The sequence below is a fragment of the Pelodiscus sinensis genome, chromosome 2 (assembly GCF_052426305.1).
Source record: "Pelodiscus sinensis isolate ZL-2025 chromosome 2, ASM5242630v1, whole genome shotgun sequence".
Taxonomy (NCBI): Eukaryota; Metazoa; Chordata; order Testudines; family Trionychidae; genus Pelodiscus; species Pelodiscus sinensis.
In genome coordinates, this window is record NC_143053.1 from 228,112,985 (window position 1) to 228,131,644 (window position 18,660).

Below are 18,660 nucleotides of genomic sequence, written 5' to 3' on the forward strand. Positions count from 1 at the left end.
GTCTGCTGGGGGGGGGAGGGGTGCAGCTAGTGCCCCCTTACCCCCCCAGCAGACCAGGCTTTTCTTGCCTACGCCTGGGGTAGAGCAGCTGGGGCGCTGCCGGGTTGGTCCCGCAGCGCCGCTCCTCGGCGCTACTGTACCACCCGGCAGCACCCCAGCTGCTCTGCCCCAGGCGTCCTGATTCAGCCACTGCTGGTCAGTTTCAGCAGTGGCTGAATCAGGACGCCTGGGGCAGAGCAGCTGGGGTGCTGCTGGGTTGCTCCAGTAGCGCCGAGGAGCATCCCCAAGTCAGCCGCTGCTGAAACTGACCAGGGGCTGACTACAGGAAGCCCGAGGCAGAGTTGCTCTGCCCCGGGCTTCCTGGAATCAGCCGCTGATCAGTTTCAGCAGCAGCTGACTTGGGGACGCCTGGGTTTCTTAAGTTGAATCCGTATGTAAGTCAGAACTGGCATCAGTTTCAGCAGTGGCTGACGCCAGTTCCAACTTACATACAGATTCAACTTAAGTCCCTATCTTGTACGTAACCCGGGGACTGCCTGTATTGCTTTGGATAGCTCTGCCAACATCACCTGTGCAGATTACTCTATGCATGACAAGGAGAATACAATATAGTGTACCCAGTCCACCTAGCAACCCACCCAAGCAAGTATCCCAGCAGCCAGAATATGGGTTCTGAAGGATTCTTGCTGCCCTTGGCTCTCTGAGGGGAGCAAGGGGGCCCTTGCTATCATCTCTGCTGCTCCAAAAGGGAATCCTGCAGCCAGCCCTGAAAAGAAAACCTATGTCTGTAGTGGGGAGGAGGTCCCTGCCTCTGCCATTCCACTTGGGTAAGGTAGGCCCAGAAGACAGAGCCACATTGGACTCAGTCTGCTGATACACTTATTAATACTCAGGCTCCAATGTGGTGCAGTGTGTATAAATAGCTAGGTAGGAGCTCTCCTCTCCTTCCCACACTCCAATTTATATAGCAAGAATGAAAAGCAGGGGTAGGTGTAACCATTAGTTGCCCTCTTTGATTTCAACACCTCTTTTCTATAATATGACAGGCACCAGCAGGAGACTTGGATATGCTAAATGTAATTTAAACACTTAATTTTCAACAGATTTCTAGCTTATCTATTACAGCAAGAGTTTCTCACCATATGGCTGTTCAGATTGCTGTGCTTTTCAGTTGACATACTTATGAAAATGTTTGTAAATAAACAATATGAGCCCCCAGACTGTATTCCTTTAACAGGTAATTGCATGTGAGCAGCAGCTGGATAGTTCGTATGATGCCAGATGTGATGCATGGTCATTGGGGATCACTGCCATAGAGCTAGGAGATGGAGATCCACCTCTTGCTGACTTGCATCCTATGAGAGCACTTTTCAAAATACCAAGGTAATATCTTCCTACCCTTATTTCTCACAGTATGCGTCTAATCCCCACCACTTTCTCATACTCCCTCTTACCAGATATGCATACTTTTATGTCTAGAAACAGACTATTAAGGATGAATTCTGCCGAGGAAGGAATGCAGAAGGATGCTGTCCGACAATTGGTCCTGCACTCTGCCTCAAGCATATACGAGTCTCCAGGAGTGCAAGGCTGATTATGAGCACTGCACCCACCTTTGACAGACTTCAGCATGCATTTAATCTGCAGGGATAGTTCTGCTGTTGTGGGCTTGAAGGGGCACAGGATTCTGTCAAGTGCTATGTGTGCTGCTACAAACAATGGTCCAAGCTTAGAATATCCACTTTGATTCCTACAAAGAGGCCAGAACAACCTGTGGTTAATTTATCTTCTCAGATGTCTTGTGAGGTTCCATCACACCCCCTGCAATGTAATAATGTTCCCCTGGTGACAAACAAACATTTTTTCACCCTCCCCCAAACCTGACTACTGCCTGTTTCAACACTGCTATACGCAAGTGCTGCCTGCAGCCAGTACACCTCCGAAAGTGCTGTCTTTGAGCTTTAAGACTAAAGCACCCACAATGCCTTGTCCTAACACAGTATTCTGAGGAACTTGCATATCAAAGAACCAAAGATACTGAGCAACCTTCCCCCTCTTCTTGAGTGATAATAAAATCCAAGCCCACATCAAACTGTATTTGTTTACAGTGAAATGGAGAAACACTTTGAGATAGGAATCTTAGGAAAACAGGTGGTACTTGATCTTAGTTGCATGGGAGCTGACACTTGATTGCCCTTTGATTTGTGTACTCTACGAGTTCCTCCTCCTCAAAGGAGAGGCAGCATTTCCTAGTGGCTATAGCAGTGTTTCATTAAAAACAGCTTCATTTTTATGTGATTTCTTTTTGTTTTATTGGGTGTGTCAAGTGGGAAATGTCTGCTTTATTCCAAAGGAAAAAGACCAATTCAATACATTCTGAGCCAAATTCAAACCCATAGTAAGCAGTTGCAATTCCATTGAAGGTAAAGGAATGGTACCTATTTACACCACGTCTGAATGAAATCATTTTCCTGTCATTGGTACCAAAGTGAATCACAAATAGATAATAAAAGTGTTCATTTATTTTGTTGCTTTGTTAATGAGCTGATTTAAAAGAAAAAAAATCTGAAGGAAGGAAGGGAGGGAGGGATCTTATCACTGTATGCAAATAGTGAATTGTCTGGTCATTAGATTCATTTGCTTTTGTTGACATGCTTGAAAAATAGCAGCAACTCTTTGTTATATTTGGCAGATTTTCTTGATACACTGTTAGTTCTGTAAAGAAGGAAGTTAATGAAGTATTGTATTTTCCACACAATGCTCCTTTAACCAGTGGAAATCAATATTTTTTCAATAGCTATCCTAAAAGTTATTTCTCAGCCTGCCTTCTCATGCTGTTTTTGTGAAATGTTGAAATGTGCATATATTAACTTATTATAATACTTACTGACTTTTGTAGAAATCCACCTCCCACATTACACCAACCGGAGCTGTGGTCATCTGAATTCAATGACTTTATAAACAAGTGAGTAATAATTGAGGCCATTAATTGAGACCCTTTTGACCAAATAAAATGTGTGCATAAATATTGTTGAAATATTACATCTTTGTATTCTGTTTGGAAATCTGTCACTACCCGTGTTTTTCTCCTTTGTTACTCCACGTTGTTTATTATAGTAGATGTGCTTTGTATAAATTCCTCTTTTTATTTGTAAATATATAAGCAATATGGTTTTATATTAAGCTTCCTGCAAACTCAAACTTCAGGTGACAGTTCCAATATTAGCCTGATTCCTGTTTTAAAAATACATTATTAACATGAATCAGAGTGAATTTGATATCAATGTGATTTGCATCAGTTCTATAGGATTTCCAGTGTATATGGTTCATTATTTCAGACCATATGCTGTTCCCATCAGCTTAGTAGCTATTGTTGGTTCCTCAGTTAAATCCCTAAAACATATTCAGTGGAACTGTATCAATTTAACTACAAGTGTAATTGAGAATAGATAGAATATATTATAAAATGGCTAGGTTAAATGATTTAATCTGATGGATGGAGAGCAGAGCTATTTGGGAATCTTTTGCAAAACACTATTTGGTTGGAAAATGCGAATTCCACAAACTTTTCAGAGAAGGAATTTGCACTGAGGTGTCTCATGCATCAGATAAGTGCCCTATCCATCCAGCTTATTGACTGTTCTGTATTTTGTGTGTTCTCTGTTTGTTTCTCCCCATCTCTTCACCCCCTTCCTCAGTATTTCATGAAAAAATTAACACTTCAGATTTATCACAATGTAAAATGGGAAATTTTAAAAAAAATATTCATGACTGGGAAAACCATTTCCTGCTCCACTCAGGTGGAGCAGTATCTGAACTTACGTAATCCTCTAGCAAGAAACTCCTATCCTGGGCTTATATAGCCTCTTCATTAACTAGAGTATTATGCCATATTAATACACTTTTTATTAAGCACATTTCTATAAAAAAATACAAATTAAAAAAATGATCATAAGTTGCAGATCAGCACAGTTCAGACGATGTCTACAGAGCTTCACTGGTTTTTATCAGCTAAGGATCTCCCTCATAAATGCCAACCTTGCTTATGACATTGTAGTTGATATGTACTAAATGATCATTTGTAAATTTCTTTTAAGCTTCATCTCCCCAATACATGTGTAAACTGAGGTGGTGGGTTTGGGTATATCCTGAAATAACTGGACGCAGATCACAAACTTATTTCATGTGGTAACCAAAGCATAATGCTGTAATGAGTTACCATCTTCAAAAGGCCTGAGGTGAAATCCTGGCCGCATGGAAGTCAATGGGAGATTTGAAATGAATGGGGCCAGGATTTTGAACCAGTGACATAGGTGTAAAAGATAATTGTTTTCAATATGATTGCAAGATTTCTGGGTTTATCCCATAATAACTTGAAAGTAAAATGTTCATCAAAGTTGTAGTGATCCTGAGAAGGAATCCATTAAGGGCTAACCCGGTCATCTTTGACAGGCTGTCATGGAAGCATGTCCATATATCTCTGCTGAGCAGGGACTAACCCCTCTAGCTCTGTGTCCCTTCTTTGCAGAGGCCAGGGGCTGATGACTTGGCATAGCAGCAGATCCACTGAACCAATTTCCAAAGCTAGGAGGGTTTGCCACATAAGGATACGCAGGGAACATGTCTAGAATTGGACTGTATGGCTTCACAAATCCTTCCCACCTCTCCCCAGGGGAAGCACATTGGTTCTGTTGCTGAAGTCACTTTTGAAAGCTTTGTAAAGAAAGTGGTGAACAGTATGATTTATTTTTCCCTTAGAATTTGCTATTGAGAATAGAAATTCTATTAATAATGTATGGGGAATCCAATTTTCAAAAATAGGCACCAAACATTACATACTTCATCTGTATTTGAACATTCAAGTCAGCATTAGGGGTGGATTCAAGCTCAGGTATCAGGATCCAAATGTTCCTGAAGAAGATTTTATTTTTTACTCAAGAGGTAAACAACATATACATTCTCAGTTTACATATCCTTTTGAGTGTCCTGTTGAACTACAGCAATGATATTATAACTAACATTCAATATTGTTTGTTTTTCTAGCAATTTCTTTAATCTGCATGATGTTTGTGATTTAAAAAAAATTGTATCCAAAATTCTACCAGAACTTCTATATATCTGTTTATGGCTGAAGTGATTAAGATGGGCAGACTTTAATGAGACAGTACTGTAGGTCTATGGCTTAGGCATGAATGAATTCAAAATTGAACTTTATTGCCTTAACAATGTGAATGATCACCTGCTGTTTCTGCCAATGCAGGTGCTTGACTAAGGATTATGAGAAGCGCCCGACAATATCTGATCTTTTGCAGCACAACTTCATTAAGCAAATTGAGGGGAAGGAGAAAGCATTACAGAAGCAACTTATGGAATTTATTGATGTTCATCAACAAATGGGAGTCACTGAAAAGGCAAGGTAACCAAATTATTTCCTTTTCTGTGTGTGTAAAAGATTAATTTGGAGGCAGTTGAAACTTTCACTTTAAATAATCAATTAACATTAAGGATCCAATTCTGCAACACGCATGTAATTTCTGCACTGTCATGGTGGTGGTGGGGGTAGGAGGGAATTACAGCACAGATCGTCATATTTGACTTAGAGGGGTAGCCATGATAGTTTGTATCTGTAAAAACAACAAAGAGTCCTATGGCAGCTTGAAGACTAACAGATTTATTTGGGCATAAGCTTTTGTGGGTCTAAACCACTTTGTCAAATGCATGGAGTGGAAATCACAGATGTGGATTTATGCTACAGCAGAGATACTATAATTATTCATGGTCCCAGGCAGACTTGTGCATTCTGCACTAAAACCCATGCTGCGCAATAATTTCTCTGCTATTGGTAACCAACTAGTTAGAGTAAAGCTAGCTTGGGTATGTCTGCATGTGCTGAAAACACTCCATGCCCTCTCAATTACAGTGTAGACATACTCCCTTTCACGCTGAGTACTTACACTGTAATTAATAGGATTACTTTTGGAGTCAGGTACTACTCAACATGAGAAAGTGTGACAGAATCAGGCCTTTAAGGTGCAAAAAAAGAAAATATTTTATTGCTAAAAATGTTCTTTTCTGTCTTACGAAGCAGTGTATTTTCTTTCTTCTAATGGTATTTAATATAAATTCTGCACCATTAAACACCAAGGGTATGTCTACACTACCCTCCTAGTTCGAACTAGGAGGGTAATGTATGCATACCGCACTTGCTAATGAAGCCCGGGATTTGAATTTCCCGGGCTTCATTAGCATAAGCGGGGAGCCGCCATTTTTAAATCCCCGCTGCTTCGAACCCCGTGTAGCGCGGCTACACGGGGCTCGAACTAGGTAGTTCGGACTAGGGTGCCTATTCCGAACTACCGGTACACCTCGTTTCACGAGGAGTACCGGTAGTTCGGAATAGGACCCTAGTCCGAACTACCTAGTTCGAGCCCCGTGTAGCCGCGCTACACGGGGTTCGAAGCAGCGGGGATTTAAAAATGGCGGCTCCCCGCGTATGCTAATGAAGCCCGGGAAATTCAAATCCCGGGCTTCATTAGCAAGTGCGGTATGCATACATTACCCCGCTAGTTCGAACTAGCGGGGTAGTGTAGACATACCCCAAGATTTTACTATTTTCATAAGTTCTGAAGCTGGTTTGGCTCAATGTTGCAATTTTTTTAAATAATAACTTCACCAAAGTAATGTACTAGATGCGAAATGCACCATTTGATTAGTATTGATGTATTTCTCTTGCTTTTCTCCTGTGTTTCAAGGTAAGGGATAATAGATTTTTTTAATGGAACATAAAATCTAAAAGACTTTTTTGACATTATCAGTTGACAGTGTCATATTTACCCATTTGAGCAGTAAAGAGAAATCTTATTAAAATCTGCCACATTTTCTCCTATTATATTTACGCAAACTTAATGTATATTGCAGTCTTCAGATCTTAGAGAATTTTTTGCTTTAGCATTTTCTAAAGCACTTACATCCTTTAAGTATTCTTAGACTAATACTGTCTAAAATGATCTGTAAATGAGTGTGGATTATTAGTTTTTTGTCTTCTGGATTTTCCATAAAATAAATAAATAAATAAAAATCACGCCTGGTCCTCATTTCAATTATATGCCAGATTGATACAATCTGAATGCCACATATCTGCCATCTGCTCTGATAACCCAGAGAGATTTGGGATTGAAATAAATTAATTTGGTGTCAGTATTTACCATTACAACCAATGGGAAAGGCCCCATCTGAAAGGGAGCTAATTTTAAAGAATGTTTTAATTTACAAAACCCATTCTAAAAAAAAAAAAAAAAAAAGTAATGATGGCTGATAAATTTCAAATTTCCAAAGTCTCTATTAACTTTCATTGATACTTAGGCTAGTTAATCATTTATGTGCTTTGGAAAATTTTATCCATCATGTTTAACTCACTAGAAGTACTGTACAGGCAGTCCCCAACTCACGCGGATCCGACTTACGTCGGATCCGCAGTTACAAACGGGGCAGCCCCGGAGTACACGGACTGCGGGATCTCACGGTCCCGCCGCCCGTGTACTCTGGGCGAGAAAAGCTGCTCCGCGTCTCCCTGGTCTGCAGACCAGGAAGACGTGGAGCAAAGCCGCAGGGGAAGCCGGCAGCGGGACAGCCCAGACGCCCCGCGGCTGTCCCGCTGCCGGTGTCCTCAGAGGCTTTGCTCCCCGTCTCCCTGGTCTGCTGGTCTCCAGCAGACCAGGGAGACTGGGAGCAAAGCCGCGGAGGACCCAGGCGGCGGGACCGCGGTGCGTCTCGGTCCGCCGCCCGCGTCTTCCTGATCTGCTGGGGTGGGAGGGGCGCAGCTAGTACGCCTCCCCCCCCAGCAGACTAGGCTTTTCTCCGGACGCCTGTGGCAGAGCAGCTGGGGCGCTGCCAATTGGTCCCGCAGCGCCGCTCTGGGCGCTACTGGACCAACCCAGCAGCACCCCGGCTGCTCTGCCCCAGGCGTCCCCAAGTCAGCCGCTGCTGAAACTGACCAGCGCTGATTACAGGAAGCCCGAGGCAGAGTTGCTCTGCCCCGGGCTTCCTGGAATCAGCTGCTGATCAGTTTCAGCAGCAGCTGACTTGGGGACGCTTAGGGTTCTTAAGTTGATTCTGTATGTAAGTCAGAACTGGCGGTCAGTTTCAGCAGCAGCTGAATCTGGACGCCAGTTCCGACTTACATACAGATTCAACTTAAGAACAAACCTACAGTCCCTATCTTGTACGTAACCCGGGGACTGCCTGTATAAGAAAAATACACTGCTTGTTCAATTTTTTAATTCTTTAATTAGTGACAAATGAATTTTCAAAGTCACCTAGAAATCCAAACACTGCAAAATATTACAAGAAACGCTTTATAAGACCCTTCTTCTCTAGTCTGCTGACATGAAAAAAATGCCTTTGCCTATCCTCTTCTTGTTCTTATGTGTAGTAATCAAATGGCACATTGAAGGGGTTTTCTATTGGAGCATTCTCTGGTAGGATTAGCTTGTCTCTTTGGGTATATCTACACTACAGAGTTTTGTAGAAAAATCGCCGTTTTTCCGACACAATTTGAATTACGTCCACACTGCAATTGCTTTCTTTTGAAAGAAAATAGAAAGAACAAAGGGGTTTTTCCGGCATTGGCAATCCTCTTTCTATGAGGGAAGAAGCCTTTTTCCAAAAGAGCTCTTTTAGAAAAAGGTGTCTGTGGACGGGGAGAAGGGTTTTATTTCAAAAGAAATAAAAGGGTTTTATTTCAAAATAAGAGGCCTTCAGGAAATAACACAGGTGCCCTCCATCCACAGTAATCACAACTCTATAGTTCCTATCTCCTGGCCCCTTTTAAAACTGCAGGCACCCTGGACAAGCCTGCAGCCTAGATGTAGCCTTTGTGTGACCCAACCCATGAGGAACTGTATTGCTGGGTAAGGAGGCTGCCTAGCTTTTGCAGTTGATCAAATTCGATTTCACAAATTCAAAATTTTACGAAACAGGACACAGTATTTTTTCTCAGATCTTTATGGTTTGCTCTACACACATAGTTGACCATGTTTAACTAAAAGGGTGATTTTAAATTGATTTAGTTTGATTTGGTCTAGAAGGGCACCATTTTTTTCAGTTTAATAATTTAAACAATATAAATCATGTTGAAACTGAAATTAGTATCACCAGGGCGTTAATACAAATTTAACTAAATCCCTTTTAAGCTGATTTAAGCTAACCTGGTACAAGTTGATTGCATGAACAAGATGTATGTCTGCAAGCATGAGTCTAATTCAGCATTTACTGTACTTATTATTACTTCAACTCTGGTTTACTGCCTTGTTCTTTCATAGATAACATTTGCTGGAGGATTGCCTTCCTGTAGGAGTGCAAATATTATTATTAGATTTGCCTTCTATTACAGTTTTTTTTAATCCTCACTTTAACATCTGCTATTATCACTGTAGAAGCAATAAAAGTAGAGATTATTTTCCGATAATTTGAACTGTGATAAAAAAGATACTCATAATTTCAAGTATGTCACTAGAAGAAATTAGAATTCCAATACCGTAAATAAGTTAATATAGGGCAGTGTTTATTATCTTATTGTCCTGTAGCAAGATTAAGTGGCACAAATTATGCACAGTTAATCTCTTCAGTGCCTTAGCACATATGTCCCCATTCTGCAATCAGATCCATGTCTACTGACTTTTGACCCAAGAATCCTAAAGGGTGTCAATGGAATTCCACATGAGTGTAAAGTTCACCACATGGATTAGATTGCAGGATGAGCAAGGTAATAGATTTTCATTCAGTGAAGAGAAAATGTGTGTGTGAGAATGCATGAAAGGGGGAAGGAGAAGAAGTGAAAGTGCATGCCATACTAACAAAAAAAGGTGGGTACCATAGAGTTTCAGACTGAAAGTGCCTTTCAGTGGAATCTAACTAACTTACCTCCTACTGAGTATTACGCTTTCTTTTAAAAAATTCGGTATTTTAAATCAAAATGTAGCCTGGAAATGAATAGTTAAGGGATTCAGCCATTTCTCCTTGCCATGTGTCATAATCCTTCATCACTCAACATCATCCCTCCTGATTTACATATAACCCTTGCCCAAACTTAACTTGACCTATTGTATTTATTCTCTAATGAGAACATGTTGCTGAGTGCATACAGTTAATTTTATATATTGCTTGTTAAGTCTGTAGTAAAGATTCCAAAAGGAACATAGTGCCAGGGCTTGGTAAGAAATGTCACATGCCGAACAGTTTTCTCATAAAGCCAGATCCTGAGATCCAGTCTTTTTTCACACCTGGGTCTGCTTAAGAAAGAAGACACACTCTCCTGGCATAATGTGGAGCTACTTGAAAGTAGGAATAAGAAATCCTCCAGAAAAGGACTTATTTTCCAGAGAATCACGTCTAGACTGGCGCTTTTCTCCGGCTTATCCCCAAGCCAGAAAAAAGCGGCAGCCATGTAAATGCAAATGCCGCGGGGGATATTTAAATCCCCCGCGGATTTGCAATTGCGATGTGTCTCATTAGCATCCCTTTTCCGGAAAGGGGTGCCAATGTAGACACAGCCTATGAGTCTTTGAATCACGTCTGTAGCATAAAATTGGGTTGTCCGTGGCATTACTTGTGAGTAGCGAAGCCAGGCGTACATTTTGCAAAGCATCCCAACTGTGTGCCAATCACAGCTTTACATTACATTGCCCAGTCATGGAAAGTTTGCATTTCTAGCCCTGCAATGCTGCAAGATATATTGAACTTTGTAAGGTAAGGTACTAAAAACAAAGAGGTTTTCTTATTTTAGACTTTTTCTTCTTACTTTAAATGGACAATGTTGCATATTTGGGCCCCAAGCCTGCAAAGTAGATCCATACAGGTGGACCCTGAACGTACAGAGTCCAGTCGGAAGTCAGGAGGGTTCCACATGTGTGGACAAGCTTGCAGGATTAAGGCCTTGATCTTCAGCAAGTTCAGAGTCATTGTTTTTGTCATGAGCGTGACCTGTAAGGTACAGTGAACATTACTGAAATTCTTTGCTGGTGCAGCATGCTCTATTACAATACAATGAAGCAAGACAGTGTGTTAGGATGTGGATTATATTGATTCGATATAGCAGATCAAGGTATAACCATAAGGAATTTTGCAAATATTTTAATTACTGAACCCATCATTTAAATTGCCTAGCGACATTCCTGAATTTACATTATAGGAGTAAAAAAATGAAATCCCTACACAACTTTATATATTAGAAATCAACACCATAAGGTGTATATATAAGCGGGGGAATGATCCCGCTATTGTGGGGAACTTTCCTGGCTTCTATACCACCCTGGTGAAATGAACCAGCGAAAGGATCTGAGTCCCCGCTCCCACTTCCTTTACCCCACGGCTCCCTGATCCTGAGGGCTCCCCCTCCACTCTCCTGAGTAACAGAGCCCTTGAAACCCCAACAAGGCTGGGCCCAGGTTTCCTGGGGCTTAATCCCTGACCTTGTAGTCACTAGGGGCAGGAGTTAGGGTGTCCCCACTCCGAGGTGCTCTCTTTACACTACAGGCCTTCTTGGCCCAGTGATCACTTCATAAGGTTCAAAGCAAATACAATTTATTAAACAACAACTGATTAAAGAGAAAAAAATAAGAAAAAATGAGAATGGTTAAATGAGAACACACAGTCCTGCTCTGTAGCACAGGGACATCAAAACAGCAGTCTGCAGAGTGTAAGGACAGTCCACAGTCTCTTTCTTAGAGGCCCTGGATATGCTGCAGGGGGGGCTACAGGCTGGACACGCTAGCTCTGGTAGTGACCACACAGTCTCAAGCTCGAAGAGGCCAGACCCCTCTCCCAGTCCAGAGCCTTTCCCCACACTTTGCTGGTCCCAGGTGCTCACCACATCCAGCTGCAGGCTGTGCTGCTTGGCCAGTTCCAGCTCCTTGTGTTGCTTCTCTGTTCCTTTTGGCTCTCTGAGCACTGCCAGTCTGCTGCTCAACACAGGGTCTGCACTCCTTGAGCTGTGTATGCCTGGCTCTGCTGCTGCAAAAACTGCCCCTCAGCATACAGCTTGCACTCCTCTTAGCAGTGTCTCAGCTCTCTGTTCCTTTTGCAGGACTTCTTCTGCACACTGCTTGCCCCCCTTGGGCAGTCTCTCAGCTCTCTGTTTTCTCAGAGAGAGCCAGAACAGTCCCAGCTCACAGGGAGGACGGGTCCTGGCCTCTTGCTTTTCTCACTGGCCTGTCCAACTTGTCAATCAGGCTAAGCTGGAGTGTTGGCTGCTTTCCATTGTCTCTGGAGTCTGTCAGTCTCATGGACCTTTCCCCTGTTGACACTGGGAGCTGGCAAGCCAAAAAACTCCCACAGAGTTTAAGTAAGGGGCTAACAGTCCCCTTACATATATAATGGCTATTCAGAAAGAATGCTTCTGAAAGGCTAAATGAGAAAAATGTGTATTTCATGGAAAATGTGTGTTTCAAAGGCGGTAGCTATACTGTGAAGCAGAAGATATTGTCTTTGAGGTGACCTTCAAACTGCAGCTTTTATGTTTGACAGTCATGCTTGTAATGCTTTTATCTTTGCCTGATCAGGTGTCTTAATCTTGACTGCTTCCACATAATCGCTGCAGAAATATGCAAAGATTAGCTCCACAAGCAATTCCAGGAAATAGTGAATCATTTCAGCGTGTTATACATGGTGTCTAATAGCGTTTCCCTTCACACCGAGAACTCGTAGCAAAGCCAGTGTTATCATTTATTCTTTGATTGGATCCTTTCTTGATCTTCACAATAACTTCCCTGAGCATTTTGGATGTGCAGGAAGTCAGCTTTGGGGCCATCACTGTTGCCCATATTTATGTCGAAATCAAAATTCACACTGAACACAAAGTGATTGCACTGAAATCTAATGATAAGATGTTAAAGGGCTGCCCTTCAAGAGCATTTAGAAACTTCAGCTAGTACAGAATATGGCTTCCCATTTATTCAGCAGTATAAAGTATATTACAGAGTTATATTACAGCTGTCCTCCAAAGTGTGCTCTGGCATTCAATTGATTTCTAGTACAGATTTAATACTGAGACTTGTAAGCCTGTGGATTGCTTCCAGGGTGCTCAGAGACTTTCCTTTTGTCTACAGATCATCATGGCAATTGAGATCCGCTGGGGTACAATTGCTAACAACCCCTAGATTTCACCTCTGGTAACCTAGAGTGTGGGAGTCTTCAATGGAGAAACCTTCACTCTGTTCACTCCCCTTGTTGGTTGAACAAATCCCCTGTTTGTTGGGCTCTTAGGTATGGGAGAAAGGATGACTAAGTGGGTCAGGAACTGTCTTGACATTTGAAAGACCCAGGTTCAATTCCTTACTATGCCACAGAATGTGTCCCAATCAGAAGTCTCTGAGTCTCTGTTCCACAGGGGGAAAATGGTGCTTCTTTACCTCACTGGAGTGTTGTGAGGATAAATGCATTAAAAATTGGGCTGGGATTCTATGGTAAGGGGAGCCTTTGATTAAAGGGAATCTGTATGCTCAGTCTTTCCCCAAAGGTGGAGTATACAGGTGCTGAAGAGGCTGGCTTTAGTTCACATTGGATAGAGTGTTTATTCCCTTGCTCTGTGTGTGTTCATGTCCCAAGAACCACCTGTTGAGCCTGTTTTATGAAATAAAAGGGACTTCTTGTACAAGCATTATAAATAACCTAGTATTAGGGCTCCCAGTAGCTGCAGCCATATGGTATCTCCTCTGTCCTCTTTGAAATATAAGAAAACACTGAAGTTTATTACAGGCACTGGGGTAGCGAGCATGGAGCTCTGTAATGGATATGTGGCTTTTCAGCACACTCATTGCCTGTCCATAGGAAGGCAGCTATGCTGCTGTTGCATGAGTCTGTGTGTCCAAACCACACGTGGCCAGTTTCTCAACACACTACGCTATTCAGGATGAAGTTACAGCCTCCTTGTGCTATCACACTGACTACCTCCAGGACTGAGAGTGACTGACCTTTGTGTGGGTTTCAGGGACTCTCAAGGAGACTCTTATCCTCCCCATCCTCTGCTGTATGGCCATCATTAAGTTTCCACCATCCGTTCATAGGACACATTTTTCTCTAGGAGGCAGGACTGTGATCCCCAAGCTCCTGCCACCCCTGTCTGTGGAACAGGCCAAGGCACTGCAAGAGAGAATGGTGTATTCCTTAAATCCTTTCTAACCACTGCTCCATACTAGCATCACCCCCATGCCTACTCCTCCTTCCACCTGGGTCTCACTTAGTGCTTGCATCACAGGCTCCTGGACTTACTAGCACCACTCTTTATGTAGGGCTGTGCATACACAAAGTGTGACCGACTCAGATAAGAGCCCACCATGTAGTGCTGTGTTGCACAATAGGACTGAAAATTAAGAGAAATGTGCATTAATATTGACTACGTGTTAGTCTTTTTCCATTTGCATTATGTGGCCCCTGTGACAACAGACAGAAAAACAGAGGGTCCCAGTGGTGACTCTTATGAACAGGTTTCAGTGTTTATGCTGCCTATTAGTACATTTTGCTTTAGTTATAATGTGTTAGTTGCTCAGAGGCCTGCAAGTATGAAAATCTTTGGGAAAAAGTATATATTTTTATTATTTCAGTGTCTTCTTTATACCTTTATATTAGTTCCAGAACTTTTTTAGTATTTTAAAATTCTTTACTAGCCTTTTGAGTTTTTCCACACTAAGGTATTTTACTTTGTTTATGTTTCCCTCTCATAAATGGTGGAGAGATTCAACAGGGCATAATAATCACACTATTGTTACACTATTTTGGAACCATTAGAAATCACTTAAATACATTTTGACATTTTTTTAAAGAAAAAAACTCCAGTGGCCTCATTTTGTTTTCATTCAGTCTTGAAGGCAGGGCAGGGAAAAGAAGAAAAACAATGCTACCTTGACTCATTTTCTTCTCCATACTGGGTTAATGTTTCTCTCCTTTAGATTCTTAAATTGATTGATGAACATTGGTGTGGGATTTAATGCCTACAACAAACAGTTTATCTGAACTGAACATTATGAACCAGAATAACTAGGTTCCTGTGTCCATGTGGACAATAACAAAAAATCAGCACTGATGTGTCTGGAAGGATTTTTTTTTTTTTTTACGTGGCTGGAGTCTGAGGAAGTGAAGCTGTGTAACTGCCCTTGAGGGATGTTTGTGCCCTTTGACAGAAAAGCAGGAAAATATTTTATATTCTTCAAATCTGTGTCTCTGGTATATATAGGAAATTAACAGAATAATGTGGTTTAACAAGCTATGCAATTCTTGGAATGTCAGCCAATCAAATTGTGGGAATCTGTGGGTTTCCCTCTTCCTTTTTTATACAGGCAGTCCCCAGGTTACATGGATCTGACTTACATCGGATCCCTACTTACAAACGGGGTGAGGCAACCCCGCACTAGCTGCTTCCCCCCAGCAGACCAGGGAGACGCGAAGCTAGCGCCCCCTCCCCCAGCAGACCAGGGAGACGCAGAGCGGCTTTTCACAGCAGACACCTCAGCTTGAGAATAAAGGACTGAGGGAAGTGAGGTGTGGGAGAATAAAACTGAGCTCTGGAGAAATGTTTGGCTAGAGTTTCCCCTACAATATGTACCAGTTCTGACTTACATACAAATTCAACTTAAGAACAAACCTACAGTCCCTATCTTGTACGTAACCCGGGGACTGCCTGTATACATTAACCATCCATTAGTGTGGCAAGGATAAAGACCAAATTTCCAAAAGTAAAATCAGATAAAAATGTTTAGGGGGAAGATGTACAATTTTTTGAGGGGGAGGGAGATTTGCCTCCTATAGCGATGCATTTGTTAACCTGCTAGGGTAAATGAAATACGGTGCTGGAAACAAATCCAGAGGTACAGCAGGCTCTTTAATATTCAGTAAGATTTTTTTTTAAACCCTGTTACATGCAGTAGGTGATAGTCACACCAGAAATGGAAAACATGACTTGACATAAGGTTTTGTTTTGGATGATCCTCAGGCGATGGGAAAAAATAGAACATATAGTTTAATAAAACACTGTCAGTTGCCTTATATTTTTTTTGTGTGTATTTGCAGTCTTCATCAAAGTCACAGAGATGTCAGATATGTACTCTAAAGCACAAAATGACCTTCATGTAGCTGCTCAAAATACATTGCTTCGTTACAGCAAAGCACAGTTCATCCCTTTAAAGCACTTTCTGTATTTGAATCTGTTAAGAATGAAGGAGGTACATAAACACAAGTGTCGTATAGAACAGGGGTAATTATATGAAACCTGTTGTTACTGTTATTAATTACATATTTTTGCCCCTGAATGCAATAACATCCTGTAGATAATCCAGAAACAAAGTCAAGGATCAGCAGACATTGGAATGAAGGGCATTGTAATTAAGAGTTAATATTTTCACATAATCAGTATAACAGGACCCCAAACTGTCTTCATAATATTATCATAGAAGAGTATATATGATTAGTGCAATTGTTACTGCACAAGAATCTCCAAGAAGAGGATTGTCTAGCAGAAAATATCCATTCCATTAGAAGTGTAATTATAGCTTCAGATTGATCATCTAGGTGCTGCATGCTGTTATTCCAACATGTTTTCTGCATCAATTTTAAATGCAGCTAAAAAATCATGAGCCATTTTGTACCCTACTATGGTGAAATCTTCATGACAGTTACAAATGACTCAGGAAACTCATGACTTTCCTATGCTGCTGTGGCTCACTATTGACAGTTTGATGGTGGCCCACAGGATTCTGAATATCACAGATTGGACTTTTTCCACCCTCCAAAGGAGTACCATAAATCCTGTGTTCACTGAGATGCTCCCTGTACTTCCTGGAGTTATCCCCTAGAACATTGACTTCTCCACAGGGCTGGACTTTTAATAGTCTGGCTCAAAGCATGGAGGACTCTGAACGTTTCAGTTAAATATACAGTGATTTTTCCCTTGTGCTCAAAAGCATGCAAATGTTGTAATTGTGGCTGGCTTCTGCACAAGATGGAAAAGCTGCTTGCCTTCCCACTAGACTTTGCGATAGCACCAGGGTTGCTTATGCGCTCGCCCTCAGAAAATAGTCATTACGCTCAATTGAACTTCAGCATAATGCTAAATGAAATGTGTACATGCATGCAGAGTGAGTTTGTGACTTGCATGCTGAATAGCCCTGAGAGACTATATAAAGTGCCATCTCCAGGGATTTATAAGCTGCTGTGGACAAGCACCAGTGCACTCTGCTAGATACTATGCTAGACCGGTTCTTGGATGTACCAGTTCCTTCTGCCAGAGGCATGTGAAAGGTTTGGGTTGAGAATCCAAGAAGTCAGATTGCCCAAATGTTTCTCATTTTGCTGTGTGAAAAGATTTATCATACCTTGAGCCCCTTTGGCTTTGGCTTCTAGCAAAAAACTAAGTTACCAATTCCAGATCTAGGAAGTTGCACAGACCCCGCATAATGCACTTTGCTTACTTCCCCTCAACAATCTTCACTAACGATCTTGCCCCAGGTTTTTAGACTCTCCTTTAATGGCATCATTGCTAAGTGGGTGCCTGACTTCCCACTTCTGTCATGGACAGACACTTCACTGCATCCACACACCATTCCTCCATCTTTGGACAAGCCACCCAGTAAGTTCCTGCCTCTTTAAATGCGCTTCAACATCAGAGTGAATGAAAGGTTTTCCTGCAGCTTTTCTAGGACTGAGATGAAAATACAAAAACCTGGTAATCCCGGACGGCCCATCATTTCCAGCATTGGCACACTTACCATAGGATTATCTGGCTATATCGACTCCCTCCTCAGACCCTATGCTACCAGCACTCCTAGCTACCTCAGCGATACCACTGACTTCCTGACAAAACTCCAAAACATCAGTAATTTCCTGAAAATACCATCCTAGCCACCACGGATGTAGAAGTCCTTTACACCAACATTCCACACAAAAACAGATTACAGGACACCAAGAACACCATCCCTGATAACAACCCTGCACATCTGATTACAGTGCTCTGTGACTTCGTCCTCACCCACAACTACTTCCAATTCAGAGACAATTTCTATCTTCAAATCAGCGGTACAGCCATGGGCACTTGCATGGCACCACAATATGCCAACATCTTTATGGCTGACCTTGAACAACGTTTCCTCAGCTCTTGCCCTCTAACAACCTAACTTTACTTATGCTACATCGATGACATCTTCATCATATGGACCCACGGAAAAGAGACTCTTGAAGAATTCCACAAGGATTTCAACAACTTCCACCCTACTATCAACTTCAGCCTGGACCAGTCCAAATGAGAAATCCACTTCCTGGACACTTACAGTACTGTTAAATAATGGGCAAATTTCCACCACCCTATGTCGGAAACCCACTGACCGCTACACTTACCTTCATGCTTCCAGCTTCCATCCTAGTCACATTTTTCAGTCAATTGTATACAGCCAAGACCTAAGATATAACCGGATTTGCTCTGACCCCACAGATAGAGACAATCACCTACAGGATCTTTACAGAGCATTCCTAAAATTGAAATACCCACCTGGAGAAGTGAAAAAGCAAATTGACAGAGCCAAAAAAGTACCCAGACATGAACTACTTCAAGACAGACCCAAAAGAGAAAATAACAGAACTCCTCTTGTTGTTACCTACAATCCACAACTCAGACCCCTC

General features: G+C 41.9%; 1 protein-coding gene across 4 annotated transcripts in view; it reads left to right on the plus strand.

The window, feature by feature from the left end:
• The window catches only part of MYO3A (myosin IIIA), a 219,695-nt gene that overhangs the window by 91,204 nt on the left and 109,831 nt on the right, over positions 1-18,660 (plus strand). For all 4 annotated transcript variants that reach the window (XR_012902077.2, XM_006115285.5, XM_075922537.2 and 1 more), the window contains exons 7-9: positions 1,238-1,383; positions 2,900-2,965; positions 5,261-5,416. Coding sequence is in view for 3 of the 4 variants with exons in the window: in XM_006115285.5 (XP_006115347.3) it covers positions 1,238-1,383; positions 2,900-2,965; positions 5,261-5,416 (368 nt within the window). In the remaining variant the exon portion in view is untranslated. The remainder of the gene's footprint in view (positions 1-1,237; positions 1,384-2,899; positions 2,966-5,260; positions 5,417-18,660) is intronic.